This window comes from Podarcis filfolensis (assembly GCF_964270895.1).
Source record: "Podarcis filfolensis genome assembly, chromosome: 5".
In the NCBI taxonomy this organism is placed as follows: Eukaryota; Metazoa; Chordata; class Lepidosauria; order Squamata; family Lacertidae; genus Podarcis; species Podarcis filfolensis.
This window is the reverse complement of record NC_139608.1, coordinates 42266079-42290804: the sequence shown is the minus strand read 5'-3', so window position 1 is coordinate 42290804 and position 24726 is coordinate 42266079. Positions and strand designations below refer to the sequence as shown.

The following is a 24726-nucleotide window of genomic DNA, read 5'->3' as shown; positions in this document are numbered from 1 at the left end:
GGATGTTTACTGCTTTGAAGTCCAATAAGGTTTCTTCTGCATCCTGCACAAGCCAGGAGGAGATACTTAAGAGCTTGTACTCTCCTCCTTTCTCTATGTTTTTAAATTGAATTCACTGTAGTGATATGCGGCACAGACCACTGGTTTCAATGGTTTTAAAAGAGGACTGGGAAAAGCCATGGGTTATAGGTCTGTTAAGTCATGACAGCTGCCTTCAGGGACACTGTAAGAAGCAGAATGCTGAACTAGTTGAACCTTTTGTGTTTCTATCTAGATCACCTTCTATTTGTAGTCATAGATAAATGTACATAATTCTGCATAAAAATTCTGAACACAGCAATCAAAATAAACAGTGCAGATCTGGGACATTTCCATAATTTAATGTTGAACTTGTTTGGTTCAGAGTATGTACCCCCTTACTATTAAATAGGGCAGCAGATCTTAACTGGTAAATAATGGGATTTTGTCAACATACAACCAAACCAGGTCAATTGGATTCTTCCCTCCTGCTTTGATAGCAAACTCAGGGAATACACAAAACATTTATTGTAGTTCTCAGAGATTGGCTTGTAAGAGGCTCAAGAAGTCTCTAGAGAAATAAGGATTAAACTGGTTGCATTTGTTCAATCATCAGATGAAGAATAATGACGAAAGCTTCCTTGTCTTCATTCAACTGGGAAGAGAGTCCATTTGAACATTTCTGATAGAAAAACTGGAGGAAGGAAGACCGCTGGCAATTGTGTTAGCTATACTCAGTGAAACTGAATCTAAACTACTAGCATTTAGGAGGATGGACTCTGGAAAAAGTATAATCTCAGAAAATTGGAAAAAGCAAATCTGCATTTTAATCAAGGGAAATGTAAAGTTAGTGAACAGCAGGGCATACTGAGCAGCAACAATTCCTGAAAGAAGGGGGGGGGGGGAGAACTTAGGCAGCACACACAGCTGATGCACAAAAAGTAGCAGAGAACATGGTACAAGGGAAGGGGAATATGCCACCTGCTTGTATGAATGCACAGATCAGGAAAGCCATGGCTGTTTCTGAACATGGCTGTTTCAAGCTTCTGTGTTTGGCAATTTCCCTCTTGGGAAATTCAAATGAAAAACCACCCTTATTCATGTTCTGTCAATGGAACTATTGGAACATGCTCATCTGATGAGCTGCTGGCAGGTTCAATCAGCACGAGATTTCTCTGGCTCTCTCCTTTAGGAACATGCAGAAAAAGAGTGCAAGAAGCCCTGAGATGGAGGTAAAACCTTCTTTCCCTAATCATGTCTCGCCAGCATCCTGTTCAAAGTGACCTAATGAAAAGTACACCAGTTTGTCACCTGCGCCAGTCATATTTCTGGCTGTGCTGTGGCTGCTCTGCAAAGTAGACCATGGGCCAAGACTTTGAGGCTCCTACTCACGAGCTGAAACTCACCAGTTCTTTAAAGAAAGCAGCTTCTTTGTGTTGCTCCGAGTAACGTTCATATTGGTCCAGCCCATCCTGCAACTTTAGGGTGAGGGTGTCATAGTTGGAGCGCACCACTTCCAAAACCTGCACCAGAAATACACAATGGGAAAAAAGAATCAGCTTGTTGAAAATTGTTCAGTCTGCAGCATTCAGCAGTGAGCGTACAGGAATCCTACTGCCTTAATGGGAAATGAGGATGGAAGAGGAATCTGCCAAACTTGGAGGAGCTCTGCCAAGTAGATCTATAAAAATGTGCTGCCTAGCACCTCGAAGATGCTCTCCACAGGTGCAGTCTATGCACTACACAACAGAGAATGGGGCGGTGCAGTGGAATGAATAAATGTTGATGTGCTGCAAGGTCACTTCTGAATAGTTTTGTCAGCAATCCTGCTGTTGCTAGAACAGGCTGCCTCCTCTGAAAACAGGCTCCTTCCTTGATTCTGTTTGTCAGGTTTACTGGCAGTGAGGAAAAAATCGCCAGCAGTAACAGCTATCTACAGATTCAATTGGCCATTTTCTTGCATACGTGCCGAGGTTGCGATGGGAATAATAAGTGTTTGAAAGCGTAGACCTCAAGCACAGAGATCGGACCCAGGAGGAAGAATAATTCACTCCCGAATGCAACTAGCCACTAGGGACTGAGCATAATAGAATAATACACCCTCTGCCAGACAGTTAAATAGAAAGCTATCACCACAGCTCCATGAATCAGAACTCTGTCCTCTTGCCAACTGTACAGATTCAAGTCATCTACAATTAACCAAAGAAAGAAGGTGAAGTGTACTTGAAAGGGAAGGAGGCTCTGAACAGAGCTGTCTTCTGAATGCGTGCTTCAAGGCAGTGTGTACAAGGTTCTCACCTGTTTAGCTTCTTCTTACCATGACACATTGAAAAAGTTACCATGATCTTATTTTTAAATGCCTGAAGAGACAGTGAGAATGCAAGAGTTTGCACACACAAGTTCTCAACACTGGGTATTTTAAAATTAAAAAAGGCATATTAAGTTTAGTATCAATTACTTTCCTTCCATATTTAAATGGTTGTCTATTCCTGGGCATTGACCTGAAGTCTCTGACATCATTTCTGGGTGGGCTTTCTTGCTGTTGTGCAACACATTAAGTCACATCAGCCTCCTACTGCTGCACATGAAGTGCTGTTGCTTAAGGGCATTCTCAGTAGTGACCTCCCCACCCATCTGTGAAATGTTCTCCCCAGGGAAATGCACCTGGTGCCATCATTATTACTCAGACCGTTGCTAATCGTTGGCTCCTATGGTGATGGTCACCTTTAGCGGGGGTGGATAAATGCTTTAAGTATTTTGGATTTCATTGTTTTAAATTTTCTGGTTTTAATTGTTTTATCTGTGGTCTGTTATCTTGTTAAGTTGCTTTGAGACTTTCTTTTGTGCAAATCAACTAACAAATATAAGTAATAACAACAACTCCAGCAGCAAACAGAGGCGTGTATTCCAAGCCTCTCAGGAAAAAAACCTCAGAAAGAGACAAAGCTTAATTGTCCCTGTTGGATTGGCACAGCTTTTAAACAGATCACCTCACTTTCTGAAGATATGTAAGCCTCAATTTGTGGGCAGAAATGGCACACCAAAATACCTGTTAGGAGTGTTGCAAAAAGAGAGGTCCAGCAGGCAGGGGAATAGCTGCAACGGTTTTTAAGCCAAGAACATGGCAGGGAGCAGCTCTTCCACAAATCTCAGTTCCCCATTCTTACACTCTGTTGAGGACCGTTATTTATACCCTCTTTGTCATTAGAAGCCTGGCATTTGCAGTGGTTTCGCCTGAACCGTCTTCTCTTTCCACAAGCGACAGATGCAGTTTAGAATTTATGTAATTTGAAGATCTAGGCTGAGGCCACTCACAGCAGGAACAGAGCTGGCTCCTTTGATAAATCTGCTTTGTTCTTCGTTCAGATATACCCTGCTCCAGATTTCTCTGCAGCTTGTCCCCCGCCCCCCGAAGTAGCAGCTACCACCCTGCTACTGCCTGCCGTATCTTAGGGATGCAAGATGTGGGTGGAAGTGTGAGGTCAATCCCTGAACAAGCTGCAACTTGTGGCAACAGTCTTGCACATTACCAATTTCTCTGCACCTCAGTACGTAGGAACAACACTTGAGTTGCAAGTGACAATCTGCAATACAGGAGGCTGTCTAAGTGAGCATTCACATTACAGTTGCTATGGAGCAAATGAAGGGTGTCAGTCCAAGAATTTTTAGGAACAGGCTGGTTTTGTCCACTTGGTGGAAATCCTCACTACTGTCAAAGATTTAGACATGTTGTTCTCATGAACCAAGAGCCCATGCATGATGTTCTCTGCAAAAAATGAATTATTTTCCAATCATTCCAAAAGACAGATTTTTGTCCATGTATAGAAGAAACATGGATCTTATTAAGCAACTTGTGAGAATTTAAGCTCTTGTGCTTGTGTGGTCAAATACAGTTTTTCAAATAAGAAGATCAGGTAACTATTGCAACTCAGCCATGTTGTGGTATGTTGTTGTTTCTGGAACTACAGTCAGAGATGCTGATCTGAGGCAGGTACCAGACCTCTTGCACAGTGAGTTAAAAAACAAAGAAACATCTATCCCAGCCACATTGGTATCCTATTAATATGGAAGGCAGAGACAGTATCCAAAACACATCACCAGTATGATAATTGAATGAACTTCTTGAACTATCAAGGGAACATAGAGGTGCAAAAAGGCTGTTTCTGATGGAATAAAATCCTACTGAATTACTGAGAGACTTTATATTTTATAGTGTTAGAATACATTTCCTGATAAATCAGTATTGGCTTTCCTAATATAAACATCACATGGCAGGACAGTGTCTCAAACAAAGATGTGCTCTTCCAAGCCAACATTCTCAGCCTGTTCACACTTCTGTCTCAGTGAGATCTACACTGGCTTCGTCTTGGACACAGAATGGAAGATGGCAGGATCCCCAAGGAGCTGGCTCCAGGCTCCAGGCCTGCTGGCAGATCATGTTATAAAGATGTCTGCAAACATGATATGAAGGCTGGCAACATTAAAACTGCAGTGTCTGGAGACAGTCAGAAGTGACAAGAGGAGAAATGACCGCTGGGAGGACCAGAGAGAGAAGAAACACCATAGTACACATGCATCAGCAGAAGTGAACACCTTCATCTGCCCCAGCTGCATCAAAACATGTTTCTCATATTGGTCTCTACAGCTACAGCAGGTGCTGTAACTCTCCAACAATTTGACTTACCCCAATGGCACACTCTTCCATTGTCTATCGAGACGGACGGATGTCAACAATATTAAAAGGTGGTGTTTGGGGTGTGTGTGCTATGAATGTGCCTGATTTGGGTAATCGGCACTAAAAAAATTCAGATTATTATATTCTGCATATCAGGAACACTTCTATATAAAACGTCACAGGTTTTAACCATTCTATGCACCCATCAAGGGTACTTCGGGGTGGGGGCTATAGTCTAAATGCTCTTTCATGAGTCACATTTCTTGTGCACATGTAAAGATAGCCTATTTGTTGCAACATTTGAAAATGATGTTCCTTGTGAGGAAGGAACCCATTAGATTCTTGCTTTAAGAAGGAACTTGTAACCATTTTCAAACAGGTATGTATTGTTGAAGATTAGATCTATCTTTCACTATGTTATCACTGAATAGGCCTTCACTCCATGACCTCTCTTATAGGTTTAGTAACAAGAAAAAATAAACGCCCCACGGCAAGGAAATAATTGTAGCTCTGGGGACTGTGGAACTGCATATATGGGAAATCGAAAAGTGTTAAGATTTTAATAGCTACCTTGGAAACAAGGAAGGTTGTGCAATTAGTGCCCCTATTTTGCTTCCCCCCCCTCCTAATTTGAGCACACAAAGGGGGTCATACGAACTCGCAGTAATATCTGTCATGAGGTTATTTCAGAAACAGCTGAGAAGATAGGCCAAAGATGCAATTGCCTTAGTTTCTTTTGAAAGTGGCAACCTATATTATCCCTGTAACAGAAAGCTGATGGAAGTTATAGTCCAAAACACATCTGGCACACACCAGGTTGGGGAAGACCATCTTAACTAAAGCCCTTTCAAAGCAAAATATAATGAACTGCTAGACCTGCAGTGTTTACCTTCCAGAATACAGCTAGATGGGACAGATCAGCCCAATGAGTTTGATTTAAACAGCTATTTCCTATGCATTCTTCCAAAACAAATGAAGTTAATTAAGCACTGTATGTCACAAAAATGGTCCTACACTTAACATGCCCATCCATTATCCAAAAGCATGTCTCTGGAAACTATTAGCTGCTAATATAATTTCTTCCTGTAATTGAAAGACTTATCACTTTAACTGGAAAGCAGTGACTGCATCTGTACATAAAACAACAGATAATTGACAAATTTTACAAGAGTGTTCTAATTAATACAGAAAAAGCTGAAAAATTGTATCAGTCTGCAGACAGCATCTTAAGAATTTGCTGATGCAGCTGAAGACTCTGCTGGAATTAATTCCTAGAAGCAGCAAAGACAAAGTATGTAACTAAATAATTAGATGTTAAATAAAAACAAAACACTCAGCACATTTTGTAACTGTTTCTAGATATCTAGACTGTGACTGGACCACCCACAATATTCATCTGAGATCCATTAACAGTGTTCAGCTCAATTCCACCAAAATCCCAATTCCTCACTCAAGAGTAATTATTTACTAAATTAAATTTGCATACTTTCTGAACTATTGTGTAATTTACTGCAACACTTAGTCTTTCATAGTGTGCTGAACATTTAGGTGAGGCCTTGGGGAAGCGAGAAAGCAAGGTAAAAGGTAATATATAACTGCACAAATGACAAGAGAAGGGAATTGTGCATAAACACTACTCCTAACCAAGAGAAGCTTTGTCCAAGTTTCCATCGTTTCTATTTTTTTTAATCCTCCCTCAACTTCTTTTCAATTCAGCCTAATGTTCCTTAGAGCACTCAACACATTAACAAGCATTGTGTTATCTCAGCAAATGAAGAAGTAGTGAATGTATCTGAATCTAGTTTCATTTAAGGTATTTATTAAGGAACATGCACATTAGAACCATTACATGAATGGCCCTTCACAGTTATGGCTAGTGTACAGTGTCCATTCCTAGAAATTTCAGATCTGGCCATATGGCACATGTCTTGGTTACATTTCATTCATCTGGACTACTGTATTTTCACTCTGTGGAGGGTTGCCTATGTAGAGTGCTTGGAAACTTCAGGTGGTTCAGAATGCTGCAGCCGAGATGCTAACTGGGGCTGGTTATAGGCAGTATGTGACTTTCTTCATATAACATCTTCACTGGCCATCAGTCTATTTCCAAGTGCAATTCAAACTGCTGGTGATGCTCAACAATGCCTTAAACAGCTTTGGTTGAGGTGACCCTAAGGACCACTTTCTCCCATACAAACATGCCTGGGTTTTAAGATCTATAGAAGAGGCTCCTCTTTCTGTCCTGCCACCATTCATTTGGTAGAAAAAGGTCCTTTTTAGTGGCTGCACAGGCCCTGGAACTCCCTTCTTAGGAAGCCTTATTTCTCTAGCGATCTTTTGACAAGAGAACACCTTTCTAATTAGACAGGCTTTTGGCCAGTTCCACTGATCTGTTTCATCTACTGCCTGCCTTTTGTTAAACAGCCACTGCTTTATTGATCTGTTTTTTACTTGTTCTATATTTTGCATTGTATCTCATTTGTTGTTGTTATCTTGAACACTATTGTGTGGAAAGGCGGAATAGAAATTTAAAGCAGTAGCCCTGGACTAAAACTAGCATCCACAATAGTTACATAGTTAGCACCTGATCAAGTGAAGTGCCCTACTCCGTTTTATTGTAGAGGCATAGAACACACAATGCCGGAATTTGAAGCAGGAGACCACTTTTCCACAGACAAATATGCTAAGCTATAGACAGAATGGCTAAGCAGGCTGCGGTTCATGATCCAAACTGAAAGGTTTTTACAGCAGTGCTGTTTCAGACTATCAGCAGTTATCCGTACGACTAACCACAGAATCAAGTCATTCTCGTATGTTAGTTCAAGCAGATGGAGCTATCAGTTGAGTCTCACTACATTCTTCAGATAATGTACTACGGATACTAAACTCAACTAGCAGAAATTACAAGTGAGTAGAAGTAGGACCAAACTGGGGGTGGAGGAGGAGGAGGAGGAGGAGGAGGAGGAGGAGGAGAATCTTCTTATACATGGTATTTGGGGAGGAGGAGGAGGAGGAGGAGGAGGAGAATCTTCTTATACATGGTATTTGGGGATGACAGGTTACTGTCCTGGAGTCCAGCTCCTCCCTCAGGCATGCCTAGCAAGTATGCTGTTAGAAATGGTCTTAGGCTCTTTCTCTCTGTGGGTGGGTGTACCATTCTGGCAACAGTAAAGTAGCTGGAGCCCTTTAAAGAGGATACACAACTGAACCTGGCAAGACATTCTCTTCCCAGACAAATTTGGCTCTTTTTACTCTCTATTGTTTACTGTATACATTCATTAGTTCAGCTGGAAGGAACACATATGAATTAAGTGTTCATAGCTTTTAAAAACATCCCTCAGTAGCCAAAGTCAATGATTTGCATTAACCAAGGGCATACTTTCCAAAATAAACCAAATATTTGCCAAATTCAAAATTGTTCAAAACAAAATTGCACTGCCACCTGTGCCTAGTTTGCATTTTCAATGCAACAAAGAATTTCTGGTGACCGATAAAAGCATATCATGGGAAGTTTGTTGTAGTAATGGATGGCTTCAAGTATCCTCACAAAGAAATGGCTGCATATGTGTTCCACCTATGACAAAAGGTAAAATGTCTAGATTCCCTAAATGACTGTGCCATAGAACAGTTGGCCATCAACATGGATGGCTTTAAAATAGGATTATCATGAAGAAGAAGGCTGTCAATGCTACTAGCCATGATGGCTCTGCTCTGCCTCCATGGTTGGAAGCAGTATGCTTCTGAATATCAGTTGCTGGAATCCACAAGAGAGGCAAGTGCTAACTGGTTGGTCAATGTGATGACTGGATGCTGGACTTGATGGGCCATTGGCCTGATCCAACAAATGCTTCTTATGTTCTTAAGATTTCATGTCCATTTCCAGTTTCTTTCAAATGAAGGTGGTACACAGCTGCTCACCATCAACTCTACTCCTCACTGAAGCAGGGGCAAGAGCTTGTCTGACATGATCCTGAACTTTGGGTTGTGCTGCAAGTGCCTCCAAAGAATAACTTGATAGCAGAGGGAAACCTCTGCCCTTCTCCCAAGCTCAGAGCTAGAGAGGGAATTGGGGCTCATACTCACCAGAGAGAGGAGCAACACTCCCATGATAAGTGAATTTGGATAGCGTTCTATTACATGAAATTCTGAGGCTAACAAGAATATACCCCTAAATGGCAAGTAAATGGCTTTGACAGAATTAGAACAATATTGTCCTTTTCTTCCTGATCCCTCCTCTCTGATGGAAAAGAATAACACCTTGGGAGAATTATCAGAGACAGAATTAGAGCAAAACTGTCCTATTTGTTCCTCTAGTGGAGAGGAACAACACGTTAGGAGTTTTCGGGCAGTATTTCTTACATTTTTTTAACAAACTGGATCTTGCAACCAAAGGATACATAGCATTAATAGAAATGGGTGGGGTGGAATAGGCACTCTCATCTTCGAATGAAGAGCTAATAACTTATTAGAACACCAGAATCTTGTTGACACTTTCTATTTTACATTTTCTTTCATGGGAATGTTCCTAACCAAATCATAAATGTGACCAACACCATATTGTAGGGATTTTGGATACAGAGATTAGGACTCAGGCTCGTTAGCCTCCAAAAAGGGATGCATATGTCCTCTTCCAGTCAGATGTAAGGCAAGGCAGGAGCTGCAGAACCATGGATAGCTCTGAGCAAGCAACTTACTCATTCAACAAAGGTTGAGAGCAGACTGAGTCTTCTTTAGTCTCTGCTACCCAGACTGCCTTTCCCAGGCTCCTTGCCTTTGTGGATAACTTTAGATTTTAAAGGGTCAATCCTCTGCCTGGAAGACAGGCACTCTTCCTCTGTCCCATAGCCTCCTGCCTATGTTCCTCCCTGTGCTGCTATTGTGAGAGGCATTTTGTTCCTCAGGCTCAGGGGGAAGGCTCCCATTAGGGTCTTGGCTCTGGTCCTATAGATCCTGGTGGTGTGAGAGATTGTTCTGGGTGCTCCCGTTAGTCAGCCTCACTGGTCTTCCAATCTCCAACAGCAGGCTCAGAGCCCTAAATCTGGTTCAGCTCCTTAGCTGCAGCCTCTGCAGCCTCAGAGTCTGGTTTGCTGCTAGACTCTAGAGTCATGACACAGCCAGGACCCCAAGGCCAACACAGCTGGAAATCTGGGGAGAAGATCATCTTTCATTTGCTTTACTGCACAGTAGACGACATTATTGTTGCAATACTCCAAGAGGCTAGCAAATCACTTCTCCACACAGCCCAGATCCTCATGAGGACACAGCAAAATGGTCAAGCACTAGTTCAAAGTTACCAACTAGAACAGACCTTGTGCTGTGCACTGTTCAAGACTGTAGAGGGGGCAGGGACCACAGTCTGACATGGGCAGAGTTTCAGTGAAGAGGAAAAATGATGTGGTTGGAGGTGGAGAGGAGAGTACAAAAAACCCACAGTTCCTCCACCTAGGTTTACTCTCAGATTTTGCAAAGATGCAAGCATGTATTAGCAATGGCAGTAATTTCCCGCTGGCTCCCAGCCTGGCCATTAAATGGGCTGAATTTAAAAGTGTTTTAGCAGCACGACACCCATTCAAGTCAATGAGAATCACGTGGCTACAATTCACTAGGGAAAATACCATTTATGCTGCTTGCACTCCTTTTGCTTATTCAATCCAGGCACATTAGCACTTCTCTCAAACCGCCCCCCCCTCTCAAAAATTATTGTTCTTTTAAACAAACACTATTGTTTCTTTATTCCCTATCATTCCAAAGCAGTACCAGTCCTTTCTTCGACAGCTGCTACGGCAAAATTAGTGTTATAACCCATAGTAAGCTTAGTTCTGGATCACGAGTACTACTACCATGATTTGTGTACCAGGTCACTGAGGCTGGGCACCAAGATAAATTGCTTCTTAGGACTACAACTGACAAAAAGGGAGCACAATAACATCACGGGGCATCTTCAAGAGATGCAAACTGCAGTTAGGAAGTGGGAAGGCAAAGCTCAAACAGGCAATGGTGATCAGAAGGAAGGATCACTGACGCAGGTGCAGGGAAGGGTGAGATAGCTCTCACACCAGAGGATATCACCTCCAACTGAACCTACTCCCGTTGCTTAAAAAATTGTAAGCTTCCATAGAGCAAAACTGAAAAGGGTCTATGTTATATATTGAGATGCTTTGTTTAATCAAAAGGTCAATACACTTTTCCTTTTTATTTAACTGAATTTATCTCCCCCACTTCCACAGCAAAATGCAGATAATCTTGCCTACAGAATCCATAATAGTTACCACTCCCCGTTTTTATGCAGTGCACTGGGGGGGGGGCGGAATAGGGGCACCTGTACAACCCAGGGAGTTAATGTCTGAAGCAGAAGAGAACCAACAGTTGGTTTGTTTTTGTTGTTAATCACAGCAGGGATGGTCCTCAGGCTTTTGAACAAGTTCCAGCTCCGGTAATTCAATCCCAATTCCCTAAAGTGCACCCTGCAGATTTAATCAGGGGAGCAATTCGTTGCTGTACCCTTCATGATACCACTGCCAATGCAAAACATCTGCCAAACTCCACCCTAGAGGCTGCTGCAGGTCCAGGCAAGGCAGCTGACTTTTCTGTGCTGGGCACACACATACAAGCCTGATAGATTTCTTCTGGATGAAATTACCTTTACAAAACTAAGAGCCAGTATTAACCTTTGTCCCTACAGTGCAATCAAAAAGCTTTTAGAGACTTGGGAGCTGCAGACCCACTGTTGGGAATGGACAGACAGGTCCCAGATATCTGTGGGGCAATGTGAGGAAGCACATCTCTTAGAGGGTGGGGGAGGGGCAGCTCAGAGGACTCCCAATGAGAGGGGAGAGGAGGCTGAGTGAACACTCCACAAGTGAGCGTGTTCGAGAAAGAGTGAGAGGGTGCCAGCTCTGCAGGCAAGGGGTGACATAACTCAAAAAGGTTGAAAACCTCTGATCTAGGCACATGGCTCCCCATCAAGGATGAGGGAATGAGTAGAACTGTAAGCCCTGATAGTGAGGTAGGCTTTGGAAAAGATAACCCTTCATGGCCATGAGCAAACTTACATGCTAGTCTTATCATTGCAACCTTTATTAAGTACAACTCAGAAGATAAGGGGGGAAAGTGCCAGTCAGGTTTTTCAAGGGTGTAAAAAGCACTGCCCCCCCAACAAAAAAAGTTCTCAAGCAATGGTTAAGGCAGGAGAGAATAGTACTATGCATAACTATTAGACTAAGAATTTACAGCTAATACCCCAAAATCCACTTCTTCAATATCCCCCACCAAGTAGTGCACAAATCCAACATGCCAAACCATATCTGCTAAGGCTTGGGTGTGGACTCTGTAGGGGCTACTAAAGAAATGCTGGGTGGATCTTAAACAGTCATTCTGTTTAAGATTTTGGAAAGTGGTTACATCAGTCTCTCATGGGTATAAAGAAAACTCTGCCCTCCTCTTTACAAAGAGGCAGAGAATCAATAGGATTCCAAGTATACAATAAAAATGAGGGCAATCCTCTTTTATAGTGCCAGCCTTGGTGTCCAAATATCTGCCTTAAAAATAGACAGAGAGAAGAATTGTGCAGTTCTCTAGACTGCAGCCCAATGTTACAGTATTTACAGCCCTGAGTAACCTTATTTACATCCTGTATGTACATCCATGGGGAACCTCTGGCTGGAGTTGATGGAAGCTGCAGACCAACATATGGAAGGCCAGAGGTTGCCCACCACCCCTGGCCTAAATGAAAAAAGAAAAGAAAAGAAGCGGCGCATTTAAATCATTTAAGATTTTCTTATCAGTGAAAGAAGCATTTCATAGAAAACATTTAGGAATTCTGGCCTGTACTGCCAACCAAATGTGTTACATGTGAGCCTAAAGAATGCTCAAGGCTCAGTAGTACAGTGTCTCCTTAGTATGCAGAACCCGGTCTTCCAGGTTCAATTCCTGGTGCCTCCAGAAAGAGGTGGGAAAGACTCCCTTTCCTGGAGAACTATTACCAGTTGGTACAGACATGGGTTGGGAAACCTCTGGCCCTCTAAATCCCATCAGCCCCAGCGAGCATGGCTCAGGGATGACTGGAACTGTAGCCCTGCAAAATCTTGAGGGCCACAGGTTTCCATCATTGGTGCAGAGAATACATGAGCTCAATGGCCTGATTCAATATAAAGCAGTTTCCTATATTCCTGAGAGGGCCATCATTCTTTCTGCCTAACAATTCTCATGCAAGAATTAAAGTTACAGAGCTATAGCAAGGCACCAGGCATCTGAGAAGCCATTAGCTCAGATTTAATAAAAAATAAAAAAGGTTCAGGGAAGTGGCCAAGCACTAAGAACTGATCATTAAAAGGAAAGGTGGATCTGACCTGGTGGTGTGAAAACAGTACAATTTAAAAGTTGCTGGAAAGGCAAAGGGACAGGACAAAAAGCCCGCCCTCCACACACGGAGAAATGAGATTTGATTTATTCCATGACTCTGAGGCTTGTTCAATTTCCATTGTGAATTTCCACTGCATAAATTCAAGGGCTGCAAAAAGTCCCTGTTAGAAGCTGTCCAGAGCAATTGAAGGTGATGTGCACAATGATCTATGAACAGGCAGATTTCAAAGCCTCACTGGGGTATTTTAGCATATTTCTGCATATATGTTCAGCACACCAACCCTTCAGGAACATGTTGGGCATTAATTTACAAAATGCAATTAGATGCAGTACATACACAACTCCTTACCGTCAATGATTTATCAATTTAGTTAGCTCCCTTCACGTCATCTGGTTAATTTCCTCTGATTACATAGCATTGCGTACAGAGACAAGCCTGTATTTCCTAAGTTTTAGAAGGATTAGATGACATTCAGAAATCATTTGCAAAAAGAACACAGAGGCTGCACAGCAGGGATTAATATGTTAGCTGCTTTTTCCTGTTTTAAAATCACTCATTTGCCCCAAGTCAAATAGTTCTCTCTATTATTTTCTTGTCTTTATTTTCGTATTGCTTGGTTCCCCGCTCCTAATGGACTTGCCCCATTATCCCTTCTCAGCAGAATCATGTCTAGGTTGTATTCAACATAGTGCTAAAGTGAAAACTCCATCAGCACAAAGATTTCTGCTTGACCAATAGAACATTCTCTCCCTCTTCTCCCCCTGCATGCAGAGCCTTAGCTAGGTGATCTTGCGCCCCTGGCAGAACCGTCCAGATTGCACCCCCTAGCCATGTCCTACAACCCCCCTCCCTCCACCCATTCAATTTACCCTCTATTTAAAACCATTTCTTATGAGGCAATACTCAATATTTATATTTATGAACATATTTTTAAGCTGATTTTGTGCGCCCCTGGCAGGGGCCCACCTCACCACCCCCTAGCTACAGCCCTGCCTGCATGCCCCCTACAGCCCTCCAGAGTAGTTTAGGGGAGGGCACAGAACAGGAACAAGGGGGAAGAGAGGGGAGGAAGTCCTAGTGTGCAAGCAGAAATCCTTGCATTGACTGCATGTAGTAGCCAAAATACCACCCTCTGGTGATTTTGCCTACACAGAGATAATGCCCATAAAGGAAAAGCTGTGTATATCGTTACTTATTTTGAAAGTCTGACACAAGTATTAATGTTGCTGTGAATATATGATTTGGGAAGTTGACATGCAGAAGGAGACTTCCTCTTCTAAATTATTGTTTCTATACAAAACCCAGTATTTTAGCCTAACAAAGTCTTGAATCCTAGGACATCCGAGCAGTGATGTCTTCATCTAGCATTTAATTTCTTTTAGTAATACAGAGTGTAATTCAGAATCAATCCAGTCAACAATTTTATTAACTTACTTCAACAGCAGAGCAGCACTAGTCAGACAGTCCAGGTGGGAAAGGGACAGGCTTAGAAGAATCAAGTGCTCACAACAATGTTCATGTTAACTCACTCTAAGTGCCCAGACAGTTGAGAATTACAGGTGTTGTCACTGTGAATGGCACCTCTGAAGTCGTGCTGGACAGACATCAGCATAGCTTGGTGCTTTCAAAGACTCCACAACTATCTTTGGAAGACTGGCTTCAACATGTAGGGAGTCTATGATTGCTTTTGCCTCTTCATGGCTGAAGTGCTAGAGGCAACCCCCAATGCTGGTGGATGGGGAGGAAGTGTGCTGGCATCATGCCTGTTCCCCTGCCCCCACTCCCAACTTGATAGATGAAAAATGCAATGAGAATTCACACCTCTTCCTCAGTGAACAGCAAGGGGCCAGGAGGAAGGAGGAGATCGCGGCTCTTTGCCTTCTTTTCCTTTTGTGAAGTACAGAGGAAAAACGATTTCTGGAATGAAACACGTGTCTGGTCCGTCGCTTCTGTCTTCTGACCTCAGAGGGGAGGAAAAAGGATGTTTCTCACTTCTCTCCTTCTCAACCATTTTAAACGATAGCTAAGAGTAACTTCTTCAGCCCATTAGGTTAGGTTTAAAACTTCCACTGCTGTAGGTAATGTTGAACTGTTTATAGTGTTTGGCCACTGTCAAAGGGTTGAGAAAATGATGATGCAACAAGTAGGAGTATTAGAAGGAGATCCTGTACAGTCGTACCTCATTACATCAGTCTCCGGTTGCATTTTTTTAGGATACGAACGCGGCAAACCTGTGTATACTTCCAGGTTTCACCGTGCGCGCATGAGCAGAAGCGCTCTGTGCTTCTCATGCATGCACAGAAGTGGCACTCTAGCTGCGGACTTTTCGGGGTGCAAACAGCACCCTGGAACAGATCGAGTCCGTAACTAGAGGTAGCACTGTATAAAGCTTCTTAACATGCTAATACAAAGGGGGCACTGTCCATTAAACTTTAATTAGTTTAATGTTAAGTAAACGTCCAGTGCGCTTCCAACACCATAAATCTTATCTCAGCAGAGAATTTCGTGCAGCGGTTGAAGAAGGCAGGAGAGTCAGTACCTTTCAATGAAGAATCCTGGAGCAAGGACTTTGGAACTCAGGAAAAAACTTTATTTACAAAAGCAAAACCCTGGCGATAAAGTACACATGCTTTTATCTCCAGCATAAAGAAAACTTTACTCTAAACTTAACTCATATCAGCAAACATGCCAATGGCCACAAACTGAGTCTGCGAGTCAGGTCAAGGGGGAAAAACACACGGGTGAACTGACTATTTATACAAACTAACTCACATTCCTGGATGCTTAATGACTTCCAGCTGCTCAGTGATTAGAGCGACTTGTTACCTCTTAACCCTTTAGTACCAACAGGCACTGGCACAAGACTTAGCCACAACTGCTTAGGTGATGAAATACAGTAGTGGCACTGAGTAGCCAAAGGCTTCTGAGCCTAAAGATTCCAAAGGCAGTGTTGATGAAGAGTTCAAGAAGCGCTACAAGGCTGATGCCTTCACAATGTTGACAAACTAGGCAATGACAAGGACGGGCCAATTCAGAGAATTTGGAAGGGGTGGAAGAAGTCATGACACATTTGGTTTAGCAATACCCTATCCGTACAGAGTTGGAGGTGGGGAAAAGAATGGGAACAACAACTTACAGAACTACCAAATGATGAGAGATCCCTTTCTGCTGCTGCTCACTATGTGGTCATAAAGAAACTGAGCCAAAAGGTGTTGGTTAAACTCCCTCAGCCCATGTAAAGAACGCCAAAATACCTGGGTAAAGAAGAGAGTGGTGGCACCTCTAATCTTCCAGAACTTTCTAGAATGTCCCACTTATAGACTGCACAGGCAGGTTTCCATATTTGGGATTGCACGGAATCCACAGTGCACAGCATGACCTACTTTATATTCCTGTATAACCTCCTGGAAAAGTAACTGCAGCAATTGTGACAGAGAAGCAGCAAGAGAGTTGTTTCATGCTGATAAAATAAAGCCCACGTTATGTCAAACTGCCTCCTCTGCACCAAAACTCATGATACCTTGAGCGTGGGTCAGAAAAGACTGAGAGCTAAAAAAAATATGATTTTTTTAAACTCTTCCTCTGTGGGACAGCTATCTGTCCAGCTAAAGATTCAATCCTCCTTTCCATGTTGGCACTGAGACTAGATAGTGGGAAATTTGATGGGGTGAAAAAGGATTGTCAGTTCTCTTCTTAGCCAGATTCTGGGTGCTTATAAAAAGCTCTAAACAACTTGGGACCCCATATTCAAAAGAAATATTGACCTGCTTGTGCATTAAGACTTACAGAGGAGACAGTCTTTGTGATTCCACCTGCAAATTACATTTACAGGTGACAGTGCAGGAGAAGACCTTTTATCTGGTGGTCCCCCACTTGTGGAAAGATAGATCTCTCTTCTGAGGTGCATCTTGTGCTGATGCTATTGGTGTCCTCTCGACAGATGAGGATGCACATCTTTGCCCAGGACCTTTGGGAGTGGTTAGATTTTACTATCAGGGGTTGTGATGTCTGAAACTGTTTGCCTGCTTCCGTGAAAAGTTATTCACAGTTTAATGATTGGTTTAAAAATATCATGTGCACACAAATGTTACAAATCTTATTTATTGTTCTATGTATGCATTGCTAAGGATTTGCATAGGATCCCCTAAAAGTCCTGGGTACCAGATATTCCCCCCAGTAGTTTCTAGTTTGTGAATGCAGATCACTAAATGCTTGAAGTCCTCACCCAGGTGCAAGACAGCTTAGCAGTGTAAAAATGCAGGCTGAATCAGTTTATTGGCCAGGAATTGGCTGGAGAGAAGAACTACCATGTGGTACAAAGGAAGGTAAGGGACAATTGACACAGTTACTTTGTGCTGGGCAGCAGAGGAGTGTGAGCTCCTCGTCCCATGAGCAGAGACGTCAGGTTTAGGAAGAGACAAACATTTCAGCTAAGCTGATAGTAGTTTGGCACATTATCCACAATGTGTGGGAGACCTCTGAGGCAAAATCAGGGCAGTTCAGAACACCATACCTGTCTGACTCTTTTCTTTTAAAACACACACTCAGATGGACCAAGGGAAAAGAATGGTCTGGAACACTGGCTGTGAATGTGCAAGTGATCTGAACTGATCTTCCATACAGGGATGGATATATCCTAGTCAAACAGCATAACTTGGGAAACTAGAAGCTGGGCAGGGTAAAAGCTGGGAGGTAGGTCTGTCATCTGTTAAATGAAGAATCAGGGCCTACTTTTGAATAAGAATTAAGAAGCTGTAGGAAGTCCTCTAGATCTGGAACTTTTTGGCATGGAGGATGTAGTGACAGATTCTGTTGTCCCATACCAAATTCCCTTTAAGGGGGGGAAATAGAGACTTTAATTATTTCAGGGGGATGGAACTACGTATCTGTGAGACCATCTGCCTCTTTGTCAAGAAGATAAACTATTGCCTTGCTTATGGGGGGGGGGGAGCTTTGTTTTATTTTGATTGTTTGCTTGCTTCACTGGAGCAAAGCATTCAGAAGCTGCTACTGGTGGCAAGAGGAATGGTTGCCAGGCAATCATATGGTACGTTCAACATAGACCCTTATCTGCCCATCGTCAGAAGAGGGATAGAACCATATACCTGACCATCTTGCTGACTTTCAGATTCCAAGTACTGTAAAAAGAAACCAACACGCTTCCAAAATTTTTTAAAGCTATTGGTATAAAACTAAAGACATCAGAGATCAAAAATATTTTATTTGTGAAGTTGAGGGACAACCAATTTTGTTTGCAACAGTCCAGCTTTTAAGGCACTTGACCCACGTTGGTTCTGCCTGACAGGTGGCTCTTAACCAGGGGATGAATCAGGCAAGGTAGCAATGGCACCTAGGAGACAGCAGCCTAGCAGCCTTTCCCCAGCCTGCGTATTGGGAAATTGGCAGGAAGGACATGACTCCCCACCAGAGGAGAACCAAGGGCTAGAAAAACTGGGTAATCTTAAAGTGACAGGATGGCATAGGGTATATTTTCTTTCTTACTTTGGTCTGGGTACCATGGGCCTCTAATTAGCAAAGACAGGGAAGAGAACATGGTAAGAAAAAGAAGCTCTGTAAAGATCTTGAACCCTATTAAGAAAATAGGGCCATCCCTCATCCTAGTGTCCAGAATTCAGTTTTCACCAGGAAGAGGTACAGCAGGTGAAAACTACCCTCCTCTACCTCAAGGAGAAGAGAGGAATGTCAGTACAATGGTCCATTTGTTTGGCACCTGCATATCACCCTTCTGACTTGCCCTGCTCTCCTTAAACTAAAAATTTGGTTGCTCTCCATATAGTTATTTATTTATACATTTTTTATACCCACCATTTCCCTTGACGGGACTCAATACAGCTATTTCAATTTAACAAAATAGTGACCCCTTTTTTGCACCTAGTTCTCCATTAATTTGGCATTATTCAATCTCCTGGCTCTCCAGGACAGATACAACACAGAACAGTGACACATCTCAGCCGAGATATGCAGGATTCCCTTCATGTGGAATGAAAAGCATCCCTTTGGGCACCTAGGGGCTGACAGTCTTTGCCCGCTAACACTTTGAATTGAATTCACAGCATCTGCAAGTGAGAGGCAAACCAACCACCAAAGCAGCGTTCATTCTCCTGCTTTTACATTGTCTCCCTACAGACACTGCACCTTTTTGCCTCACAAGCATTTGTTCTGATGCTCCAGGAGACATAGTGGTTGATCTGCTTCCCCCTCCTAGGAAGCAAACAAAAATCAGATGACCTAGTTTGCCACCATGGGGAATAGATGTCACCTACACAGCGCAGATAATCCAGGGGAAAGCAACGGGCGGGCAGGCAGTGTCAGGAGGGCAGCTTACATAGCACCTGCATGTCATGCTACTGAAGTCAATGCCTGAAAGCAGTCAGTGCTTATTGTCCCCTTCGTTTCAGGAAAGGGTTAAAACTGGGGGGGATAGAAAATACAGATAATCAAATGCTCACAAAAGCTAACAAGCGACAGCTCCTTCTTTAATATCAGATGCAAAAAGTTGTAATTTAATCTATTTTAAATGCAGACTCTTTTGATTGTTCTTCAGTGGCACTTTAACCAACTGGAGCAGATGGTTAATGGCAGGGCTAATCAACAGCATCACTTTGAACTTGACAACATCCTCCATCACAAAAATCTCAGTGAGCTTCACAAGTCCCAACACATTAAGTCTCAGTGTTAAGAAAGCCACAAGTACCCCCTGCTCCAACTGATGGAATTAAATTCTGGAAGTTACTAGGCATTTTTCTACAAGCAAATGCAGAGATAATAAAAAATAGAACTAATGAGTGTGCTCTGAGCACTAGCCTGTAACCCAGTGAATTTGGATTATAAATAGAAAATAGGTTAATAATCTGCTATGCTACTCTTGAGTTGATGCTTAGGGAGCAGCAGTTTTACTACCACTGAACCTACCCTATCACAGAGGCTCGTGGCAAGTTTCAATATACCAAAACAGTAAACAAAACCATCTCTGAAAGAGTACCTAAAATTAGACACATCATACAACACTTTGAAAGCTGTTCAAAATAGCAGCCTTGTCTCTCAAAATGTTTCTGCCTGCATCCTCATGCAGACTTAAGATAGCACACCCTATTGTACAGGACAGCTAGGAACAAATATGTTGACGACTAAACTCAGCTTGCTATTCTGACACCAGGACAGGCATTCCATGCTGGATGTTTAGCGCTGCATAGCAGGATGTCTTAACTCTTGACCTCTATATCTGTACAATAAAAAACACCTGGTGTGAGAGGATCCCTAGTATCCCAACCACTGCCTTTTAACTGCACATTAGAAACACAGAATCTGAACATCCTTAGTAGCGAAAAGATCCTCCTTGATTAGTCCTGTCTTAGTCCCCCCCACCCCGCCGCCATGTAGCAGAAAGTGCTTTCTGACCCCAAGTGCTTGGATGGGACAAGGAGTATCTATAAAACAAGAGATTAATTGGTTCAAGTTAATTAACTGAAGTAACATCAAAGTTAATTATTTGAAATAACTAGATTTACCAACAAGCAACAGCCCTTAAAATAATTAGCAGTCAAATGGTAAAGATTTGTTTAAGAATATCCCAGCATACAAGACGTGTGGGCCAGGAGTTGGAGTACAGTAGAAATAAGCAAACCACAAAAAAACAGGAAAAAATATAGGGTGGAATCCAACATAACACTAAGGCAATTGTTGCATCAGTGCAAGGACTATTGTTTGTGCAACGGTATGTTCTCCAACCTCACCTCACCTCCCCCTGCATGCTTCTTAAATTTGAGGAGGGTGAGGGTGTGCACAGGAAGTGGAGAGGGAGGGAAGTTTCACTGTGCAAGCGGAAATTCTTGTGTTCACTTTGATGCATTAGTAGTTTACCACCTATAGTTTCTAAATTCAAACGTCTAAATTCAAATTTAATCTATACCTAGGATATAGTCATTGCCATGAACTGGCTGGAGAAAGAGGAATGATGGAAGGAACCAGCTGGAGAAGGCTCAAAGCCCAGGGAGTGGTGGTGGGACAACGATGAGTAGTCAGAGGGAGAAGACTGGGAAGAAGAGGTGTTAGAAGCTGAAGAGGTAACAGGACTTAGTGAGCTGGGAGAGTCTGTGGCAGAGAGAAGTCCAAAATCAGAGGCAGAAGTTGAAGCAGGACAGTAGGATGAAGGAGGCCAAGAGGCAGAAATGAGTCAGGCTGATGAAGAGTCACAGGTGTCTCCTCTTCCTGCTGCAGCAAGCTCCCTTCCCCACTTGTCTCCCAGAACCAGAAGAGATATGAAAAAGTTTGGAGGAGAGGTTGACTGCATGCATGTGCGGTCTTTGATTGCTTGGGAAAAGCCCTGGTGAGGAGGCAGGGACTTTTCATGGAAGAAGACCATTTCATGGAAGAAGACCATTGGGAATGAGCTACTCTGCTCATTAGGCCTGACACACAACCAAGTCTGTGGAGGTCATGTTTTTGCTAATAGAAAGTTAACTCCATCTTTGAACTGTGTTATTACTGACTAGCACACTCCTGTGACGGTGAACTACTAAACACCTATAGCATAGGAAATGTATTCTTGCCTAGCCAGTTTATTGGGACGATGCACCTAGTACCTAATGCCCTAGCCTCAACAGGCCTCCCCGCTGAGCTAATTTCCTGGTGGGAAACCAGTACCTGCAGACATGCATGAAATCCAAAATGATGCTCCTGCCAAGCCAGTCTATTGGTGAGATGCACCTGAAGCTGCTCTGTTCTCAAACAATGCCCACACACCAATTGCCAAGAAGGCTAAGGAGCACAGACAGTCCAGATGAACTAAAGGTGCTGGAATACCTGGAACCAGAGAGCAGGGCTGAATAGCTCACTATGGAGTGGTGAGGAAACAAGGAGAGGGGTGTGGCTGAAAGACCACTTTAAACATTTCCACCTTTGGAAGAGGTGACTGGGAACTGTTGTGCTCTGTGTCACTAGACAAATCTCAAAAGGAGAAACCACTGCTAACTACCCTCCAAGACCCTTTCTGAGGATCACAGGACTCCTCAGCATCACTCCTAAAATAAACCCCACATACACCCCAGGGAACCACACCGGGATGGTGGGTGGTGGAGGAAGGAGAACAAACACTTAATGGGGTTGAACGAGAAGAAGAAAGGGGCTGGAAAGAAACTAATGAAGAAGAAAATTAATGTTTCACGGCAGGAGACAGAATGAGAACATGGAGTGGAAGGAACATACTCAACCAAACTGGATAAAAAAAGAGTTTAGAAAAAATTGGAAAACACACACACCATATAGTCAGAAGATAAACTGCTATATAGTGCCATTCAACCCACCACCTAGACCACCCACAAACTGGGTAGGCTTGGTGGGCAGAATGGCTCCTCCCTTTGGAGATGAGGCAGAAGACCTGGTTGGATGGACCCTGCATGTCACATCTGGTGGCAAGTGTCACCCCATCAGAGGAATGTCTTCCATCCTGATCTTGCAAAAATTGTAATCTTCTCATTGAGCTGATCATAATGGGCAAAGTTAACCTAATGTGTCCCATCAGTGAAAGTCCTGTGCAAGGACTTTTGCTTTTGCACCCTCTCCTCCGTCACCATGTACCTTGAATGTGGCTCAGGGGCAGTGGCGGGAGAAATCCAAGAATAGCTCACAGCGGTAGGAGAGGGGGGATTGCTTCATCTGGCAAGCTGCAATGCTTGCACAGATGGAACATTTGGAGGAGCGTGACATTGAATTCCACCCATCACATATGTACTCAGGGAAACCTGACAGATATTTTGGAAATTTAATTGTTCGCAGTAACTGAATTCAATTAATTTTAATTCAAGTAATTAAAAAATAATAATTTACCTTGGCATCTTGGCTATCTCAGACAGAAACCTGTAATGTGTGTTCCCCTTTAGTTGTCAAAAAGAAATATTTTTTGCTTTTGAACTATGAAGAAGTTGCACTTGAAGATCTTTCCTAAACTGTCAAGCTAAGTCCTGTACATAGATACAAGTGAGGCTGATAAACTCAGAAAACACCGTTGCCAAAGTATACTTGCTGCCCTGAAAAGCCTTGATTCTTCCATGTAATTAAAATATAACTAAATTAAAAAATGCATTTATGAAATGGCTGAAAAACCAGGGGAAGGAGGGATCAACTCTCCTTGACAATAAACTGCCCCCGGTATATGGCAAGCCAATCCTGTCTCCAATATGGCTTTTCTGCCCATTCCATCCTGCTCCAGTGACATTTGTTTTATTGCATCCAATACATTAAATTTAATGGAAGCCACTAAAAGGCACTAAAGCAATTGCTCTGAGGCTTCTCTCTCTCTCTCTCTCTCTCTCTCTCTCTCTCTCTCTCTCTCTCTTTGTAGTTAAGAAGGGATATTTTTGGGACACAATTAATGTTGTCATATGCATGCTCTAAAGCTGTCACAAGGTATTACATAACTCATGTGTGCTACTCGAACAATAAACTAGCACAATGTGTACTAGAAGTAAGAAAACCACCACTTCAGCAAGCTGATATCATTCATGAGCATGGAATTCAAGCCCCAGGGAAAAAAGGTTAAAATTCCGGAGTACACTTCATATTTAAATGAAAGCTGGACATTTATGAAATTCTGGTGGTATTTTGGTGAGTGTGTATGAAAGAGCCTGAGAACAATGAGGACCATTTCAGATCTTTCTTGCATTGGTTTTGGAGTACTAAATATACATGCACAAAGACATGGATATATGACCTGACCATGAAACAAATTAACAGTGGCTTGAAAAAGCTTGAACATATTCTTTCCTGCTCAAAATACCAAGAACAGCCACTTAAAGCAACTACTATATTAATTTACTTGTAGTTGGGGACTCAGTACATACCCAGATGTAAAGAGAACAGAGCAGAGCACTTAGGATCATGGTGGGGATATGTGAGCTTGCAAATAGCAACTCCTAAGTTTATTTGCTTTTAAAAACTTGTTTGAAATAAACTGATGAAAAGCAGAGGGAGCAGAAGAAAATTTAGCTAATAGCTTTACGCAAATTAGTATTACTGAGCAACAGAGCTCTTATTACATCATAACTGTAATCACTAAGGGAAGAGCTAAATGTCATCAGACAGACAATCCCAGCAAAATTACTAAAGGTTTGAATCAGGAGAACTACATAGGAAATGCATGACAATGTGGAATGACAATGTGGAATGACAGCATGATATAGTAGTTTTGTTACAGCTGCTTGAAAGAAACGGGGCACAAAGACAGAACTGGCTGAATACATCTGCCCTGACTGTGCAGCAAAAATTACAGCAGTCACCTTGAAGGTTTCCACAATATGGCTTGTTCTGGTCCATCTATTTGGGGGAGTGACCAGCAGAGTAACCCACACACTCTGAGGGTTAAACTTAATTATCCTCCCCACATCCACATCCAGTAGAGTAGAAAATGAAATGGAGGGACAAAAAATGAGCAAGTATTGAGAGGCAAATGCATAGTGAACAATAAAAAGTACTCTACGTATTATAAAATTGGGAAAGCCTGCATGTGGACACAAACTGAGAAGCATGTTAACTAAATCACAATGCCTGGATGCAACAAATGCTTTGTGGAGTTGCCTGCATAGCCAGGGGGTGGGGGTGGGGGTAGACTTGATCACAATGACATTCCCTAGTTTTGAAAACCAGATAGCCAGAC

General features: G+C 42.6%; 1 protein-coding gene across 4 annotated transcripts in view; it reads right to left on the bottom strand.

The window, feature by feature from the left end:
- ARMH3 (armadillo like helical domain containing 3) overlaps nt 1–24726 on the bottom strand; it is a 122320-nt gene that overhangs the window by 2498 nt on the left and 95096 nt on the right. For all 4 annotated transcript variants that reach the window (XM_083615321.1, XM_083615318.1, XM_083615320.1 and 1 more), the window contains one exon: nt 1425–1541. In XM_083615321.1, coding sequence (XP_083471447.1) covers nt 1425–1541 — 117 coding nt within the window. The remainder of the gene's footprint in view (nt 1–1424; nt 1542–24726) is intronic.